This window comes from Heterodontus francisci, chromosome 7 (assembly GCF_036365525.1).
Source record: "Heterodontus francisci isolate sHetFra1 chromosome 7, sHetFra1.hap1, whole genome shotgun sequence".
NCBI lineage: Eukaryota > Metazoa > Chordata > Chondrichthyes > Heterodontiformes > Heterodontidae > Heterodontus > Heterodontus francisci.
Genome location: NC_090377.1, coordinates 38,268,624 through 38,289,834, shown reverse-complemented (window position 1 = coordinate 38,289,834; position 21,211 = coordinate 38,268,624). Strand labels below are relative to the sequence as shown.

At 41.2% G+C, this 21,211-nt stretch overlaps 1 protein-coding gene across 4 annotated transcripts in view; it reads right to left on the bottom strand.

Annotated features, from left to right (window-relative positions):
• LOC137371926 (low-density lipoprotein receptor-related protein 1-like) overlaps nucleotides 1-21,211 on the bottom strand; it is a 1,827,029-nt gene that overhangs the window by 282,816 nt on the left and 1,523,002 nt on the right. For all 4 annotated transcript variants that reach the window (XM_068035008.1, XM_068035009.1, XM_068035010.1 and 1 more), the window contains exons 55-58: nucleotides 11,540-11,727; nucleotides 9,891-10,074; nucleotides 6,644-6,729; nucleotides 6,436-6,555 (exon numbers count right to left, since the gene is read on the bottom strand). In XM_068035008.1, coding sequence (XP_067891109.1) covers nucleotides 6,436-6,555; nucleotides 6,644-6,729; nucleotides 9,891-10,074; nucleotides 11,540-11,727 — 578 coding nt within the window. The remainder of the gene's footprint in view (nucleotides 1-6,435; nucleotides 6,556-6,643; nucleotides 6,730-9,890; nucleotides 10,075-11,539; nucleotides 11,728-21,211) is intronic.

Here is a 21,211-nt window from a genome sequence, read left to right as displayed (position 1 = left end):
GGAAGCTACAGCATGAGCATGATGACATCATAGAGACGCTCACAAGCGCAGACTCAGTTTCCCTGCTTGACGTCCCGGACTCGCAGCTCAGGTAAGTTTTTAACTTTTAACACTTACCTTGCTGTGTGTGTCCGACCTGGACCTGGCCCAACTCGACCCGAGCCCGAAGGTTGGACCTGGAAGAGCAGCCCGACCTGACCCGAACCTGACACAGGTCATTGGGTCCCATCGGGTTCGGGTCGGGTAGCAGGCCTTTAGCACCAAGTCCCATTCACCCATTACCTCTTTGTAAGCTGATCTGCATTGACTCCTGGTTAAGCAATGCCTCAATTTAAACATTCTCATCCTTGTTTTCAAATCATTCCATGGCCTCTCCCTTCTCTATTGCTGTAATCTCCTCCAGCCCTACAACTCTCCATGATGTCTGTGGTGCTCCAATTCTAGCCTCTTGAGCACCTCCATTTTAATCAGTCTACAACTGGTGGCTGTGCCTTCAGATGCCACTGCTCTAAAGTCTGGAATTCCCTTCCTAAACCTCTCCACCTCTCTTCCCCTCTTTCCTCCTGAAAGACATTTCTTAAAACTTACCTCTGACCGAGCTTTTGGTCATCGGCCCAAATATCTGCTTATGCGGCTCAGTGTCAAATTTTGTTTGAAAGCACTCCTGTGAAGCACCTTGAAACTTATTACTACGATAAAAGCACTATATAAATACAGGTTGCTGTTTTTGTTGTTATTAAGAAATATGTGCTAATGACTGGGTGCACTGTTGTACCTGTATTCAGTATCTATGGGTTCCATGATGAAATCATGAACCAGATTTGAAAGCCATTACCCAAACCTCCCAACAACCACAAACAGAGATGAGTGGAGAATGATGGATTCATACATTTTTCCCAGTTATCTTGTATTCAAAAATACTGAACATCACCCATACCTGCACATGACCTAATGGAAGCTTTTATGATTGCTGCAGGTTGTAGGATTCATTGTGGATGTCTGTACCTCCCCTCCATGTGATTGTATTTAATGCCATCCAAGACCTTGGGGAAGGTCGCAATATCATAAAGGTATTGCAGTCTCTTCAGCTATTTATGCACACCTCTGTGAAAATGGATGAGCCAGTGGACTCTCTGGAACAATGCATCAGTCACATTTTCAATGCAGCTGAATATCGATCGTTCTTTGGATAATGCCTGCTAAATCACCACCAGATGATTGGATTGAAGCAGTGGGAGAAAAGAAATGAGAGCGGTTGTGAGCTTCACCACCATAGATGAATAGTTTTGGTCACAGAGGAAACCCTGAAGGCATTTGCTGCTATTTGACAGTTCAGTAATTGCATCCCTGAACAGTTTGAGCTTTCCTCAGCAATGCTGCATGACAGAATTGCATTGTAAACTTTCCTTTTTGGATATAGTCATATTTTGAACTGGAGTCATAGCTGATATGAGCAATGCCCTTGCTGGATCAGTGTCCTCCTCTTCATTGAGTTAACTTATGTTGTGTTTCTGAAACAACATACACAAACTATTTCTTAGGTTGTAAACTCATATTTAGAAAGTCAAGAGGCAACTTTAAATATACCCACAGAATCTGGGCAGGTGGGGAGTGAAAACTGCACAGGCTACTTACCTGCCTTGGAGATGCTGAGAGCTGACGGTTCCTAATTTTAACCTCTTTAATTGAGCAAGCATCTGCCCAAGTCGGGGGACTCCTTATTTTAAGTAGACAATGTCGGGTCCCAATCACAATCGGGATTAGACTGCAATTTTAACTTGGTGACCTGAGTAGGAAGCCACAGTAAATTTGCTGTTCATGTCAAGTTAATGGGAATGAGGATCGGGGCTAGAAGAGGCCTTTAAAAGATACTTTTTTAGTTTCTTTGTAGAGTCATGAGGAGCGGAAGTAGTCTGTCAGACTCCATTTGGTAATCTTAGGACATGCCTTCTGGAGACTCAAACCCACCACTACCCCTCAATACCCCCACCCGCCCACCCCTTAGCAATTGAGTATTGCTGAAAACAGAGATATTTTGTAAAAGCTTTTTGCCTTGCATTCATCAGGACATTTCACAAGAGTACCAATGTAAGGGAAAGCAACAAGTTTATACTGTATGAGAAGAGAGTGCTGATTGATTGGCAAGTCAACTCAGATTGGTAGAGGCATTGCCATGGAGAATGCATCACATTATGGTGATTGATAGTTAACTGCCAAGCTTGTTGAAATTTAAACCAGGCAGCTTGACTCTGACTGGTCAAGGCAATGCCCTGAGGAATGAACCAGCGAATGGCTGTCATTTATTTTGTTTAGCTGAAACAGGCACAATGTGTGTACATGTTGGGCTGAATTTTACCCGCCCCGGACGCTGCGGTTCGCGACACGGGGGCCAGTAAAATGTTGCGGGGAGAGGCCCACCTTGACCCGCGACGTCGAGAAGGGCCTGCCGCATATTACTAACGGTGGTGGGATCTCGGTGCACCCCCCCCCCACCCCCACCGCCTGGAGGCCGGCCCTTCATCAGCATATGTAGATGAACATTTAAATGATTTAAATAAACTTACCTGCAGGCAGCGGCCGTCCCACCCCGATATTACGGCCACCGTTCGTGCTCCGTGCGCCTTCGGAACTCCGTATGGAGTTCCAGGCGAGAACCTGTTGGGGAGGGGAGAGGAATAACATTTTCAGGGCGGGAGGGGAGGAGGAGTGGGAAGGTTGGGGGGAAAGATCATTGCTTGAAATGACCATTGGGAGGGTTGGGGAAGGGGCTCCATCACTTATTTTTAGATGTATTAAAAATCGTTCCCTTTAAAAATTAAACTTATCTGAAAGGGCTTAAAGCCCTTTAAAAATGGCGTCGGCGCCTGCGCTGTGGCACCTGATGCTGTTGCCGGAGACGCGGAGGCTGCCCCTTCCACGTCATCGGGGGCGGCCGCTCCGCCCCCTCTATTTAAAGGAGCCCCTGCATGTAATATCGTGGGGGCTCAGGGACAGCGCATCCGCACGGGATGCACACCGTTCTTAGAGTGCGCCGCCGCAAACTTCGGAGCACACATCAAATTCAGCCCGTTCTTTCTGTCTGCAAAGAACAGGGCTCTTTGTATTAATATATGTAGCTTCCAGTATGCGCAAATGCACCACAATGTGAGCCTGACTGACAATCGTAAATTGGTTGTCTACATAATTCTTAGCACACTGCGGATTATTTAGCAAATATTGTTCAATTGTGGAATCATATCTAATGTTGGACACTGTGTTTTGAGTTTTGCAAGCACCGGCTGGTTGGGTACGGTCTGTACCTTGCCCATTGCAAACAGTGGAAGAAGGTACATGCTGTTTGATACAATTTGCCGGTCTTTGGGACATACGGCCTATATACCTAGCATCACACTGGCAAATCTTTAGGATACATTACCCTTCCAGGGTAATCTGAAGTAGACTGGGCACATTTCAGGGCTGAAATTGACGGCTTTAGGCCTTTAGTTTAGAGATACAGCACTGAAACAGGCCCTTCGGCCCACCGAGTCTGTGCCGACCATCAACCACCCATTTATACTAATCCTACACTAATCCCATATTCTTACCACATCCCCACCTGTCCCTATACTGCCCTACCACCTACCAATACTAGGGGAAATTTATAATGGCCAATTAACCTTTCAACCTGCAAGTCTTTGGCATGTGGGAGGAAACCGGAGCACCCGGAGGAAACCCACGCAGACACAGGGAGAACTTGCAAACTCCACACAGGCAGTACCCAGAATTGAACCCGGGTCGCTGGAGCTGTGAGGCTGCGGTGCTAACCACTGCGCCACTGTGCTGCCCACTGTTCATAAATTTGTGTGATATACAGCGAGAAATGATTTGATTAGAGCAGCCATTGTCACGTACTATCAAATGACTATTAGTGTCCCTAGCAATTGTGAGATCGCCATGCGACAGCTCTGACAGCCTGGTCCCATCACCAAGTCTGGTCTTGCATCAGGCTGAGATTCTGTTGTAATATCACATTCAATCCATTAATTTGTTATTACCAGCAATATTGGGTATTTTCACAAAACTGAAGTTGATAACAGGCCACTGGGTATAAATCAGTTTGAATCATATTTCAAGTGACAGCACTTGCAAAAATGTTTTCTTTATAACATTCTGTTACCTGCAGTCATTAATTTGCCACTAATGTTATTGGTGCTGATAAATGTGATTTGTTTTGTCCTGCTTTGTTAAAATGAGTTTGCTGAAGGTTTACTGAATCCACATTAAAACTGCTGCTTTAACCATGCTCCAAAGATTATGTTCGCATCAATGATAACATTGTAGATCATAGAGAGGTTCTCAGATTTACATTGTTTATGTTGATAAAATATGATGCTGAATGATGTTGTAATTATACAAGATGCAAGATATTTTCATTGCAGGAAATCGCATTAGCAAACAAGAGGTGACAAGTAATACTTTTTGCTATCATCTTTCTGTGCCTGTTTTAGGCCTGTGACTTGACCTTCCAGGCAAATTCTTTTTAAATGATGAAATATTTGTGCACATAAAATTCAGATTAACATTTTGAGTGTAGAGCAAGAGTATTGCACCGAAAACATTAACTTCGAACATTTTTCTCACCTGCTGTGTGTTTCCAACATTGCACTCGGGGATTTTGTAGAAGCGGCGAGGCTCCCAGTGCCGGGCTGAAAAGGCAAGGCAAACTCCGCCTTGGCCTTATCACGCCCCTCTCCCCCCTACCAACTGGTGCGATACTCCGTTGTTCTGGAAGTGAAGACTCCAGCACCAGGACCTCCGTCCCTTTAAAGACGGGGATCCTCCCTCCAAGAGCTGCCAGCCAATCAGAGTGCTAGCAGCTCAGCAGTATCAGCAGCGTCACCGGAAGAGGTAGCCACTGCCGGTACTGCAGAGGCCTTGGACCCAGGCCCAGTGCTGGAACCCCGGACTTCAGGTAAGTGAGGCGGGGTAGCCAGGGCCAATCCGGAAGGACCCGGTGAAGGGGTAGGGGATGAAGTCCAGGGGGAGGGGGTTCCATGGAGGTGGTTTTGTTGACGGGAGTCCTTCGTGGGCCACAAATTGCCCATGGAAGACGGCTCCCCCAAAGCCCTCAGGACATGCGCCTTGTTTTACAAGGCGCCCTCTCCGCATGGCGGAGGCATCCAACATTCATGGAGATCAGTTGGCAGGAGCATTAAAAGCAGGGCTTTTGGCATCTGGTGTACCCCCAGCCCCACACTAGAAGAAGCCAAATAATGCAGTGTAAGTGGCCAGCTAGAAGGAGGGGTGACAGGGTAATGGGCTTCCCCACACTCATGGCAATAAAATGAGCTAAGAGGGATGTATTTATATTTATTAAAATAATGTCCCCTTCACATTTGGAGTTCAGGGTTCTGATCCTAGCCCAGACTCTTCTTTGGTGGGATCCTCTTGTGCCTGAAGAGAAGCTAGTAGACCTTTTCTCCCTTAACGTCTCCCATACACTGAGGATGAGCCCTGCTCTCACTGTTGTAGGTGCCCAAGAAAGAGGTGAATAGAGGTTTTATCATGGAGTTATCTAAATGCCTTGAAAGAATTAGATTAAGCAGATAGCTTGAAATTGAGGTGGATTTTTTTCCGATGTTTTCAATTTTGAAAACTACTGAAGTCCTACATGATGAAACAAATGATGCTATGGAAGATCATATAAACCACAAAAGGATCTAACATTTATAATAATTTTGGTTAGTCATTCTAGAATCAACAGTTTAGGCACTCTATTATCTTCCCAGAACGCTTAACCATAATTATTTGAAATTAGGAATCATTACACAAGAGAAGGTGCATACAATGTTCAAGATTACAGACTTGTTGGAATATCCAGTTTACAATGCAATATATCTTTAATAATTCAGGGGTTAACTTAATGTGAGAGAAATAAGTAATGTGAAAAGGCTGACCCAAATAACATTCCAGCCCAGTACGATCTCTCGGAGTGAAGCTATTATGCCATTAGCATATATTAAGTGATATAGAAGTTTTGAAAGTTTGAGAAAATTAAATTATTTTCTCTTATTGACAATAGACAGAAGTAAACATTTTTCAGGAGGGGATTTTTAACTCCTGTTTTTATTTACTTGAAAATGCAATATTATGCTCCAGACCACATTGTTGTGAGGCATACTTCTTAAATAGAATTTTACAGTACCATTCGGAAAAGTTCAATAATGTGAAATTATGTGACATGATTTAACTATAGCACATACAAAATTGTATGATAATATGAAATCAGGTCCAATATATTAAAAAAGCATGGACCTGATGGGTTGAATGGCCTCCTTCTGTACCATAATGACTCTATGACTCTATAATGTTTAATATCTGGGCTACAATAGCCTGCACTAGAAATAATAGAAAATTCTGAAATTACTAGCAAATTCCCAATGCAAACATTCCTACCTCAGAATTACTTCCATTCAGATGGATCCTTGATATTGTACTGCCTTGTGTGGTGAAATCAGCCCAATAAATATACTTTTCCCTGTAGTCAAAATCTATTGCATGAACATTATTCAGCCCCTGTAAAATAAACAAACTTAATTGTTACTGTATCAAAAGATTTCAAATACAAAGCAAGGCACAAAGATAGAAAAGATGTTGAATTTACCTGCTTTAATAAAGTGTAGTTGAATCCATCTATACTCATTTTTCTTATTTCATGTCGATCAGCAAAAATTAAAAATGGTTCCTCAGCTGAATACAAAGGAAAAGAACAGTTCACTAAGTGCAGTAATGGCATACATATTCATGAAACCAATATAAAATATTTACCCATGCTGAAACACATTCTCTGCAAAACTTTTCCTAAATCTTATGAATTATTATATATGGGACAATCTTGCATTAATTTATTTAAATGTGAGAACAGGCTGGTGCGTCCTCATATTTAGTCCAAGCCTCATCTACTATCAGTCATTAATGATTCCTTACTTCACTGCATGCTTTGCAAAGATTGTCTGTTACTTTAGTGTTATAATTGCTTGTCTGTCTTTGGCCTTGTTCATGGAGAAACGACTCTTTGCAAAGGTTGAAATCCCTAGCAATGTGCATTCTGTAACATTCATATCCAAGACTTTTCTCCATGAACAAGGCCAAAGACAGACAAGCAATTATAACACTAAATTTAACAGACAATCTTGAACTTCAGGACACATACTATATTGATTCATAACGGACTGGATTATAGTCCCCTGTCATTCATTGGCACATAAGTTCCTTCTAAATCACTGCACATTTTCAACAAACTGTGGTGGATTCTTGCCAAAACTGCTTCAACTAATGAAGCTCAAGAACTTAATGTTAAGGCAAAGGAAAGTATGCTGCCCATCAAAGCTCATTCCTCCAGTTCCTCAGTTATCCTAAAAGAACTGCAAAAATATACAGCACATAAAGAGGCCATTTTGCCATCTTGTATATGCTGGCTCTTGGCTACAGTGATCCAAGATAAATTCCACTGTCCTGCTCCCTCCCATTACTCTGAATCTTCCTTTATATTCCATAATATTCTGAACATTCCATTTTTTTTGTCCCTACTACCCTGCCCAGAAGATTATTCCTAACACTTATTACTCTTTGAGAAAGAAATTCTTGTTGAAGTTTATTTTAAATTTATTTTTCACTATTTTTCTCTTCTACATTGAAATAATCATCAAGCTTTCTTTTTAATTTTTAGGAAAACGTAATATACGTCAGTGGGATATTCTTCAACCATCTTTCCAAATTACAGAACTTCAACTTTTCTAATTTTTTCTCCATAATCATCCCTTTTACAGGTAGAATTAGATTGCTGCCCTTCTCTACAACCACTGCAAAACATAGTATATAGTTTTATGCTATCATTTACCAGAATTAAACATAGTGCTCCAAGCATGGTCTGACCAGTGCATTATCAAGCCTTAGCATTACCCCTGCAGACTTGTAACTACTGTTCTGGTTACAGATCACAGCATTCTAATTGTATTTTTAATTGTTTCACCACATTGTCTAGACTTTGAAAATAATGAGTCCATTATTATTTTCAGGGTTCTGTCAAGTGCTCCTGTAATCAATCAGTTCCATTCGTTGAACATTTGTGTATTTTTTCTACCAATATTCAATATTTTGTATCTAACACTGTTAAATTTCACATTTTGTACTTAATGTTGATCCATGGTATAATATAAGCATACTTATTATCTCAGATGTTATTGCAATCTTGTAATATACAGTTGTAAAGTAACTTATATACACCAAACAATGAATATATTGGTTAAAATGTAAAACACATTTCCAACTTTCACTGACACAAAAGGGAAAAAATTACATTATACTAAGTGTTATACAGAAAGGTAGCCATACATGTAACAATGAGCAAACTTCTATAAGCCCGCCGCGAATTTTGGCAGCGGGCGAACAAAATGGCAGCCAGCCTGTGCGAGCTGCACGCCAAAGAGTCGATGCGATTCCAAGCATGGCAGCTCATTTAAATAGTTGGGGCAGACCGCCTTCCCCCCACGATCATGTGTTGGGGCGGGCTGTCCATCCCTAACAATGGTGTCAGCTGCCTATGCACAGGTGCTGATGCCATTTTTAAAGGGCTATAAGCCCTACCGGCAAATTTAAATATTTAAAGTTAAATTGCATTTAACAAACCTCTCTTCTGCCCCTCTCCACCCCACCCCCCCCCCCCCACAATAACAATTAAATTAATTATTTGCCCTTTTCCCCCCAAAACACTTATCTTTACAATCTGATCTCTCCCCTCCACAACGGCACAAACTTTAAACTATAACCCTTCCCACCATCCCCTACACCCATAACATTAATTTGATCTCATTCCCACCCCCCCCCCCCCCCCCCCCACAACCACACTGAGAAACTTACCGCCTCCCCCTTCCCCACCAGTGTTATGCCTCGTTTTACTGGAAGGGGATCCAAAGGCGCGTAGTGCTGGCTGCCAGGATGAGGATTGCGGCAGGAGTTCAGGAGATGATGGGAGAGTAATTAATGCAGGTATTTAAATATTTAAATTGCGGTCCCATCGCCGAGCAGTTGGGGATGCCACCACGAGGCCTTGCCACTGCCGGCAAAATCGGGCTAGGCCCTACCTGCGTCGAGGTCCAAGGTGGGCCTCATCTGGGGCCATCTTCAGGTCCCTCCCCCCTGTCATGGATCCCAACGTCAAGGGCTCTATAGAATCCAGCCCAACATCTCTCAGTCACCCTTTGTTCTGTGCTTTAAGGCTACAAGTTAGAGGCAATACGAGAGCAAACATTTGGTGAACTACTCCTCCGATATAACACCAGGAATTTCCACCTCTGTTACACAATGCATAGGGGAATGTTGCTGTGATTCCATTTTTCATGGGGAGTCTATACAAAATGTCTGCTTACAAATTGTCTCTAACCAGCCTTCTTAAAACACAATACACAATGATAAGGGGGAACAAAACAATGCTTATGCAAACACATGTAACTTCGCCATAAAAACTCACTAACCAATAGTGGACACTTCTCTGAAACAAAGTTATTTTTTTTCGATGTTAAAACTACTGGCACAGTTTTGAGGGTCTCTATCATGGTAGATGGCAATAAAATTATAATGCTCTTTGAGAAAAAGAAATCTATGGGCTGAATCCACACTCTGCGATATTAGTAATGGACCTGCTAACGTGTCCACGTGAAATCTCGTTGTCGACTATTTTAATAATGGTCTTAATCAATATTTTAATTTGCTTGTTACTAGTATAACAGAGTGCAATTTCACCTCACTGACTTCTAAAAATAGTACTTTTCTTCAACTGATAGTTCACATCCTTACATCTCTTGTGAAACTGTACAGGTTTTAGTGCAGGGGGAATAAATAGAAAATCACACCTGATAACACTTTGCAGCTATTGGGATTATCTGCTCGTATTTCATAACCTTCTGCACACAAACACTTGTAGGTTCCATAGGTATTGATGCATTGCTGGCTACAGGGGAAGGTAGTTGCACATTCATCAATATCAATGCAAGTTTTGCCATCATCTTTCAGTCTGAATCCAGGCCAGCATTTGCACTGTAAATTTCAAATCATTAAAAAGTTACTAACATCAGCAGTTCATTTAAAGACTATCACTTTTTGAAACAAAATGTACTTCCTGTATAACATTCTAGGTAAAACAAAAATTACAAGGCATCAAAAGGCTTCATTTTGAAAGTTGCTAATTTTGAACAAAAAGCAACATGTAAGTAATACAGTAAGTTCCTGAAAGGATGCATTGAGACATATCATGTTTTATGACACTAAGCTTGTTTCACAGGCATAAAATGGTCACAAAAGCTTTCAATATGGACAACAACATGTGCGCATACATTCTGAGCCAGAGGTGTTATACAGGCATCAAAGGGGGCATCCAGGGCCCATGTCTAAAGTAGGTAGTTGGTCCTTTCCACATGCCTAATGCCTGTTAAATACCCCCATTACTAAACACAGCCAGCAAAATGTATGATGTATATGGTTTAACCAGTGGCCCTTAAAAAGATTGAGGCTGGCTGCGAGCAAAAAAGTAGGTTTTGCAAAATATATTAGGGATGGGCAATAAATGCTGTCCTAGCCAGCGATGCCCACATCCCATGAACAAATAAAAAACAACTTACCTGAATGGCGACACCATTACAGCTCTGAAGACAATTGCTGGCTCTGGTTTGCCCAGCCCTCACACTCCCCCTCAACCCCCACTATGATCCGTGCTTCCCTTCTTTGGTCGTCTCTTTTCTGCCCACCTCCTTCTATCCAGGTCACCCCCTTTTTACCCAGTCGCTCACCCACTCTTCCTATCTGAGAAATGTTGCAGTGGCTTGAAAACTGCAATTCTTTTCATCGGCGAGCTGCCTGGGGATGCGCAGCAAAAGGCCATATCTCACCAGTCTTAGGTAGTTGAGGCCTGAGGCTCAGTATCAAGTGGACCTTGGGCCTACTTGTTCTGGTGCAGGCTGGTGCAAACCACATTCTTAGTCTACATTTCAATGTGCTGCAACTTATGTAATTTAGTCTCACAAAATCATGTATTCAGTAAATTGCATAATAGAAGAATTACAAAAGTACGATGAAACATTACTCTCTAATTGTCATTATACATACTTATGTCCACTCCTTGTGAAAATGAGGGAGTGCATTGTTGAGCAATTGTATTAACATTCAGTTTCAGATATTTCCATTTTGCAGCTAGTATGTATGAAATAAATAGCATTGTTGGGAGGCTACAAAGATCATTCAGAAATGAAAGAGTTTTTGTAGAAAATTCAGCTTAAAAATTCTAGATCTAAAATTTAATTACTACTTTATTTGTTCATTTTGTTGACTTTCCAGGTATTAAAATAAGGCTAAATGAAATAAACTGTAATTTGTATTAAATTGATGACTGACTTCTGAGATTAAACATAGAATTCATTTTACCTCACAATAACTTTTCAACCATTCAAAGTATTAATTTATATATTAGTGAAATTAATTTAGATGCAAAATTCAGATTAGCACTAACCTTGTACCCAATTTTAAGATCCTGACAGTCTTGTGAACATCCACTAACTCGCTTATTTGCACATTCATTGACAAAACAATTGCGTTCATCTGATCCATCTTCACAGTCATTATTCTTATCACAAGTAAGGGTTTCATTTATACACCTTCCATTTTTGCACAGATAAAAAGAATTGCTGCATTTTTTCCCTGAAATTCCAAAAAAAAAGAAGTGAAAAGCTTTCACTGCCTAGTGAAGGATAACTTCACACTGGAAATCTTTACTTCATTGGCATTAATAACCACAGCTATTTGTGAAACATCAGAACCAAATGATCATCAACTTTGTGAAACCATTACAGTCTGAAAAATGTAACTTCTGCTTAGCATTATCCTCAGAAACAGAAATTTATTGTTCAGTGTATTCCAGCCATTCGTTTTGGCTGTAGTTACAAATTACCTCTATTGGGCAAACAGAAATTGTATAGATACAGTTCTCTTTGTTTTAGCCAGCTTGATTTTGGAATCTTATCCACACAGTCAGAGGTCCAGTTTGACAAAATAAAAATTACAGTGAAGTTTATTGATTGCTCTGATTTCTTGGAACATCTAGTGCAGAAATTATATGTTCCTCCCTCCCATGTTTCGTTATTTGTTGCTGATAGTAAGATACTCTTAGTGTAATCAACAATAATAAAGGAATTAAAAGAAGAAACATGGAAATCCATGTAGAATTCCACAGATGTTCCAATATATTATGATGGGAGAAAAAACAATTCCAAATATTCATTGTCGCTTCTGAGAATTTTAGTTTCAGATCTTTCCTCGCAAGGACTCTGAGCATGCAGAACATGCTATTTACAATGGGCCATTTATAAAAGCATTTTCCATCAAAGCAGTCATGAACACAAGAGTAACAATAAGAAAATAACAAGCAGCGATTTCCAGAAGCAATAATTAGGTAAATGCAGAGATTGCATTCAGGTTAAGTAGGCCATTAAAATGCATTATGTCTTTAGATTTAAAATGACTGACTTGCAAAGTACTAATACTTTTTCAAAACAATGCTTTCACTGTTGACTTAGTTCCACTGGAAGCTTTAAAAGCCTAACTTTGGCAATTAATGTACTAGTAATGTCGAATCATAGATAATTAAGTTATCACAGCTTTCTAGGTAATTCAGAATTTCCATTTTGACTGACAGTCATATAAAAATGAGAGATATTAGACAAACATAAAGCCTTCCAAATATATGCCCTGTTCCAATTGGCATGTGGTTCAATTTAACAGCTATTTAGAAGCTGTGATGAGCTGCTGAGAGTCTTGAGTAGTGAGTAGTGAGTGGAAAGACAAGAAAAAAAGCAAGAAAACTGGTGTGAGAAAGCAAAGGGACTTTTAAGGTACAACCGGCAATTCTATGATTCTGGAAAAATGTCTGTGAGGAGTAGCTGGATGCCAAAACTTTCAACATATCATCAGCTAGTCCCAAATTTAACAATATACACTGTTATGACCGACTGCTTCAGTCAAAGCCCCAATCAAAATATACGATTCTGATTGTGGTGGGATCAATGCACTGTTAATTCAATCCCATCACTCCACAGATCGGCTAACATATCATTTAAAACTTTCCAAATTAAAGAAAGACCCAGCCAAATTGTACCATCTATTAACCCCCGAATGAGGCTAACCAAACCAGGTGTCTCTAAATCAACAAATTAACTCTTTAATTAGAAGAACTAAATTCTTAAACACTACGAAGATATAAACATTTAAAATAGAAAAAAATAGAGTCCTTGCAAATTTACAGTCCAATGTTACTTGAAGTCCTCACAGAACGTTGCTTTCCTTCTCCAGTGAATTTCAACAATTAATGACTTGCAAACACTTACAACAGGATCAATCTGACTTTAGAGTTTTTGAGGGATAAAAGATTATCACAGTCTAACTTCCCTTTCTTCAATTTAAATTACCAGAGATCTCTGTTTTTGCTTGATGGTAGAATTAATTCCACTTGACTTAGTTTGCTGAGAATTAATAGTCTGGATTTTGTGATAGAAATCATGGTGAGATTATCAACAGTCAGCACACCAGAGTAAATCGGACAGCAACTTCCGGCATCCGCACGTGTGCAGTTAAATGTGGAAATCAGGAAGTTGTTATCTGAGTTGCCCTGCTCCACCAGAATCTGTGCTACATGGGCATGTACTTGGCGTTCAAATGCATGCAACGGTGTGAAGTTGAGGTACTTACATAATAGATACTCAGTAAGCATGACAAAAAAGTTAGTTTTTTTCCATTCCAGTGTGGTTAGTCTTAATTACTGAAAAACAACATCTCTGGCACTGAAAATTAACCTTCACAGGTGTGGAGTCTTATTCTTTCAGATTTTAATTATTGTTGGAGATTTTAAAAATTAAAAATATTACTTTTTTACTTTTTCTTCTGTTTCTTTTATCTCTCTCCCATCATTGTTGCTTTCTCTTTATTTTACTTTCTGCACACATCTTGGCATTGAATTAAATATTCTAATTTACATTTCCTGGTTCAGATTCTATGGCCCTAATTTTAAGTTTGCAATGCACTGGGAGTGGTTGAGGGATATTCAATAGCTTGTGGGAAATCTGGAAGTGAAACAGAGGTACAACAAACACCAAATTTGGGATATCACCAACATAGTTTGACTCACAGGTAAGTTAAGAACAGGTAAGTTATCTATTGAATTTCTCCAATAGTGTATCAGACCCAAGATTGTGCCAGCGTGTATTTCCAAGCATATTGATAATGCTAAAGTAAGACACAGTCCCACGATCAAGCAAGCTTTCATTCAGGATGAGATTGAACTGAGTGGTTGTAGGATTACTAATCTATGTTGTGCCCTACGCTGCACTTGGTCTGAGGTGCACAAATTCCTTTCATTTTTCAATTTGATCCATTTATGCCACGACATTGCCTCAATAGATGACTAGACCATAAGTAATACCCGCTTGAAACACACCCACACTGTAAACTCACTTAAGTGGAAGCTTTACGGAAGAGCAATTAATGACACCACCAAACATGTAGCGAATTTGTCTGATCACGTGGTCTCCGAAAGTGAAACGTTTGTCCTCATGTGCGACTTCAATTTTAGTGTTCCTATGTCCCACATCAAACGGGAAGAGGTATTTGTGGAGTTTGAACTCCTCGATTCTCAACTATCCGGCGTATCTGCCGCCAACCATGACTGCACATCCTCGACGAAAGCAAGTTACAAAAATGTCTGTTAGACTTGTGTAAGAGTGATGAGCTGCCTTTTGGCTTATATGATTCAGGGTTCACCAGTTCCACATATGTACAGGCTATCCAAGACACACAAAAGTGATGTCCCATTGTGCCCTATCTTATCCATGACTGGTTCTGCACAACATGAATTGGCCAATATAATAAAAGCAAAATATTGCGGATGCTGGAAATCTGAAATAAAAACAAGAAATGCTGGAACCACTCAGCAGGTCTGGCAGCATCTGTGAAAAGAGAAGCAGAGTTAACGTTTTGGGTCAGTGACCCTTCTTCGGAACTGACAAATAATAGAAGTGTCACAGGTTATAAGCAAGTGAGGTTGGGGTGGGGCAAGAGATAACAAAGGTGGTGTAGATTGGACCAGGCCACATAGCTGACCAAAAGGTCATGGAGCAAAGGCAAACAATATGTTAATGGTGTGTTGAAAGACAAAGCATTAGTACAGATTAGGTGTTAATGCACTGAATATTGGACAGCAGCAAGTGCAAACCTGAAAAAAAAACAGTGGGTAAGCAAACTGAACAAACTGAGATGAAATGAAATAAATGCAAAAAACAGATTGTAAAAAATGTAAAAAAGAAAGTAAAAAAAAGAAGAAAAAACAATTGGCCAATGGTTGAGTGAGTTGTTACAACCAGTTCTGAATGAAGATATCGGCATATCAATGGCAATGCTGTGTCTATGTGCTTGCTTGACATTGAGAGCCTTTTCACTAACATGCTGTTCAAGGAAGCCACAGACATTTGTGCTGCATTCTTATATAATGGCAATCTAGACATGCTGCCATTTTCTGAATCTGTATTCATTGAACTTATGAACTTAGCAACTCGCTAATTAAACAGCACTTACTGAACCATCCCAAGTGTGCTAAGAATTACACTAACAACCAATGTAAGATTATAAGTCAGGCTTGGAATGTGGCTCACTTACGCTTGCTACAAGCTACATATATTCATATGCAGGGAGCTGTCCTCTGGAGGCAAAAGGAACATGTTCAGGCTTTGTGGCTTTTTTGAATTAAACAAAAGCGTGCGGGACATTATTTCCCTGGTGCATTTTCCATGACAACGCCTTGAGCAATCAGACTTGACTTGCTAACCAATCAGCACACTTATCCCATGTAGTATAAATTGTTGCTCCCTTTGAAATTTGGGATTCCTGCGCCTGTCCTGATGAGCGCCAGATGAAAAGCTTCGACAGTTTGGGGTGGATTTTGTGCAAGAGGCGAGGTTTCTGTCATTGGGTTGAAAAGGCCTTCTTTTGCCACAACCGCACCCCACCACCCCAACCCCCAGAGCAATCCTCCGGTCTTTTCATATCAAAGTTTCACGAGCTGGGATCCCTGTCCCTTTAAAGACGGGGATCCCGCCTCCATGAGCTGCTGGCCAATCAGAGGGCCAACAACTCAGCAGTATAGGCGGCACCACTGGGAGCGGTGGCTACTCTCGGTACTGCAGAGGCCTTGGGCACAGGCCCAGTGCTGGAACCCCAGACCAGAGGTAGGTGAGGCAGGGTCTCTGGGGCTGGTGTGGAAGGCCCTGGTGGTGGGGGGAGGCAAGGGGGTGATCGTGCAGTCCAGGGGGAGGCAAGGGGGTGATGTGGTTCCCGGTAGAGGTCCACCATGGTCCACTGATTGCACAGGAAGGAAGCAACCCCCCACTGCTGGTAGATCCCAGCAGTGGCAGGAAGGGGCCCTTGATTGGCCATTAACAGGCCAGTAAAGGGCTTCAATTGGCCTCTGACCGGGAAGGTCATCGTCAGCTTATCCTGCCCCCAGGAAGATCGCTTGATGATGGGGAAGTGACAGGCCCTCTGCCTCCAACCACCTGTCTATGCCACCGCCCCCCCCACCCCCTCTGGCCTCGCCTTGGGGAGGGGGTGCCCATAAAATCCAGCTCCATGTCTCTCTTTTCAGCAGTACTTAAGTTTGGCATGTCTGTCAGTGCTTTATAACAGCCACTTCATTATCATTTTAATTCCAGGTTTTCTGTCTGATGAGCAGAACTGGGAATAATGTGAATTGGCATAACACGATCTCAACACCAGCACTTAAATGGACATCCCAAAGGTGCAAGTTGAAGGAGTTTGGAGTTGGGAATAAGAGAGAAGCAAGAATCAGAATGGAGTCCAGACTGACAATGGCTGCACCCCATTTCACTGTCGCTTCCCTGGATGTGCGGCTGGGGGTTGTGAGGAGTAGAAGAGGGATCCTCTTCCCTAGGAACGGGAGAAGGAAGCCTGTAACTGAGACCAAGAAGACATGGTTGTAGGTTGCGTGGGAGGTCAGCAACAAGAATGTGGTGGCACATTCCCGAATTCATTGTAGGAAATGGTTTAATGACTTAAGCAGGTCAGGAATGGCAAGTGTAGTGGTGCATTCATCCACATCCTGTTGTGTGTATCACCCCATTCCCTCACTCTGCCCTCTCAAGCCTACTCTATCACATCACATCACTTCCTACACCCACATATCTTGCAGATGCTCCCCATCCTTCTTTTTTTCTGTACTTCCTCAATATCCCCATCTAATCCACCACTCCCACTCACCCTCATGCCTCTTCTTCCTAGCCACCCTTGGCAAATGTACTCCATCCATCAGATGAATACATACCATGACTGTTCTTTCTCTCCTTCCACAAAACACCAGGGAGAGGGAGAGAACTAGTGAGGGCCCTCCACAAATCACACATGCCTAAATGTTGAAGATGGAGAGACTGGGAGCTCCCAGCTACCTGGTAACATAAAAGGCACCCACATTTCATAGGAAATAGGAGCAGGAGTAGGTCATATGGCTCATCAAGCCTGCTCCATATCATACAGCACACAGTCATGTTGACTTGGTTTGAAGAATGAGTGAAATATGAACATCTTCATTAGGATAACATGAAACATTCTTGCCTTGCCAAAAGTAATTTACGCCTTTTCTCCCATATGGCCTTCATGCGTAGAGAAGGAATCCATGGACGTGGCAGGCGACAAGTCAAGAAGAGGTATGGTAGCATAGTGGTTATATTACTGTATTAGTAATCCAGAGACATGATTTCAAATCTCACCAATACAGCTGTAGAATTTAAATTCAATTAATTAAATCTGGAATAAAAACCTAATATCAGCAATGAATCTACCAGATTGTCATAAAAACCCATCTGATTCAGGATAAAATCACTTCAATGATAAGTGAGGATATAATGAGAGGTAAATTGGCAGGGAAGACTTTATGGGTGCAATTAAGAACTGTAAATGGATTTAAAACTGTAGTGGGAGTTGTGTATAGGCCCTTGGTAGCAGCTATGAGGTGGCAGAATGTATTAATACAGATATTTGACAAGCTTGTAGTAAAGGCAGTGTGTCTTTAATGGGGGATTTTAACTTTGATATAGATTAGGATAAGCAATCTAGCTCATCTAAGAAAATTAGTGAATTTCTTGAGTGTGCTCACGATATTTTTCTGCAACAATATATCCCAGAACCAACCAGGGGGCAGGCCATATTAGATTTAGTAATGAGTAATAAGCCAGATTTAATTAATAGCCTAATGGTGAACATTTATCTAAGAGCGATCATAATATGATCAAGTTCAACATTGTGCTTGAGAGGGAGAAACACAAAACAACTGTTAAGGTTTTCGCAGTATCTGTGAAGAGAGAAATAGAGTTAACGTTTCGGGTATATTAACTCTATTTCACTCTACACTGATGCTGCTAAACCTGCTGAGTTTTCTGTTGTTATTTCAAATATTCACAGTATTTTGTTTTTGTCCTAAGGGTTTTCGATCTAGGTAAGGCTGACTTCAATGCAACGAGACAGAGATTGTCCACAGTCAACTGGGCAATCGGTTAATGTGTAAAATGACAGATGATCACTGGAAGGTGTTGAAAAAATAATTTAATGTGCTACAGAATCACTTTATATCCCTAAGGGGCAAGAGCACTACTTACCAAAAGAAAAGGGACCATGAACAACATAAAACACAAAGAAAAAGCATACAAAAATACAAAAATTAGCACAGGTCCTGGCAACTGGGAGAGATAAGAAGAAAAAAAGTTGACAAAACAGATAGGAAGAGCTACAAGAAGGGAGTATGAAAAGAAACTTGCAAGGGATATCGAAATCAAAACAAAATATTTTCACAATTATATTCGGAAAAAGAGGATGGTTAGGAGAAATGTGAACCCCTTGAAAACTGATAACGGGAATATTGTAAATGAAAATAAGGAAATGGTGAACATTTTGAATAATTACTTTGCATCAGTATTTACAGGAGAGAAAGAGGATAGCATGACAGACATCCTAAGGAAATTAATATTGAATCAGGGTGGGAACTCACCAAATTTAACTTAAGCAGATTAATAGTAATGTAGAAAATAATGTCACTAAAGAGTGACAAATCCCCAGGACCAGATGGCTTCTACCACAAAGTTTAAAAGGAAGTAGGTGAGAATATTACAGATGCTAACTATGATCTTCCAAAGTTCTCTCAATTTGGGAACAATTCATTTAGATTGGAAAATTGTGTCTGCCACTCCATTATTTAAGAAAGATGAGAGAGGGAAACTAGGGAATAATAGACCAGTTAGCCTAACATCTGTTGTCAGGAAATTACTAGAGTCTATAATTTAGGATAGAGTGACCAAATACCTTGAAAATTTTCAGCTGATTAGGGAGAGCCAGCATGCATTGGCAAAGGGTAGGTCATGCCTGATGAACCTGATTGAATTCTTTGAAGAGGTGACTAAAGTAGACAGGGAAATGTCTGTGGATGCTATTTATATGAACTATCAGAAGGCATTCGATAGAATTCCTCATAAGGGACTGTCAGCTTAACTTGAAGCTCATGGAATTGAAGGGAAATTATTGATCTAGTTAGGAAATTGGCTGAGTGACAGAAAACAGAAAGCAGGGATGATGGGCAGATATTCTAATTGAAAGGATGAGACTAATGGTGTCCCACATAGATCTATGTTGGGGCCTTAACTATTCACCATATTCATTAATGACTTGGATGATGGGATACAAAGCCTCATATCCAAATTTGCCGATGATATAATGAGAGGTGGCATTGTAAGCAGTGTAGATGGAAGCATAATTAGACAAAGAGATACTAATAGATTAAAATAATGGGCAAAACTATGACAAATGGCTATCAATGTAGGTAAATATGAGGTCATCCACTTTGAACCAAAAAAGGTTAGAACAGAGTACTTTCTTAATGGTAGAAAGCTAAAAATGTTGAAGGTCCAATGAGACTTAGAGATCCAAATATATAGATCTTCACATACATATCTTCTGACCTCACATTCACACCATCATGAAGACCAACTATTTCCACCTCCGTAACATCACCCAACTTTGTCCCTGTCTCAGCTCATCTGCTATTCATTCCTTTGTTACCTCTATAGATTTGACGATTCCAATGCACTTGCGCTGGTCTCCCACATTCTACCCTCGTAAACTTGAGGTCATCCAAAACTCTGCTGCCCTTGTCTTAACTCGTACCAAGTTCCGTTCACCGATCACCCTTGTACTCACTGACCTACACTGGCTCCCGGTCAAGCAACTTCAAATCCCTCCAAGGCCTTGCCCCTCCCTATCTCTGTAATATCCTCCAGCCCCACAAACCTTTGAGATATCTGCACTCATTTAAAATTGGCCTCTTGTGCATCCCTGATTTTAATCGTTGCACCATTGGTGGCCGTGCCTTCAGTTGTCTCAGCCTAAGCTCTGGAATGCCCTCCCTACACCTCTCTGCCTCTCCATTTCACTTTCAGACACCCCTTAAAACCTACCTTTTTGACCAAGCTTTTGGTCATCTGACCTAATGTCTCCTTGCATGGCTTGGTGTCGTATTTTGCCTTATAATGCTCCTGGTAAGCGCCATGGGAAGTTTTATTATGTTAAAGGTGCTATATAAATATAAGTTGTTGTTGTTGTAAAATGTCATGAACAGATACATGGGTGGTGGTGATATGGCATTCATTTTGCTGTTGTTGGGCTTTAGTGGTTGGGATTCTGACAGATGTCGAGCCAAATTTGCAGCTGATATCCCTTGTTATCTAGCAGCCACCCCTTAAGTCTGATCCTAGGTCTGAAGAGTTCAGGGAGCTTAGACTGCCATGAGATGAAAGCATCATGGCAGTTGCCGGGAACCTCATGCACGACTACATAAAGATATTTTTGTGGTTGCACATCAGCTGCTCATTGAGGCAGTGGAAGCCCTTGTGGTTGACGAATATGGCTGGTTGTTCTGGGGATGACTAGATTGCCACGTGAGCTGATGGCAGTCTGCACCTGTGGGAAGCCAGCCAGAGCCCCAAAGCCGAGCGCCCGCTCAATCTGACTGGTGTCATTGAATGGAAAGTTGACATAATTGCCGGCCCTGGCAAACAAGCCATCAGTGACATTTCTAATGCAT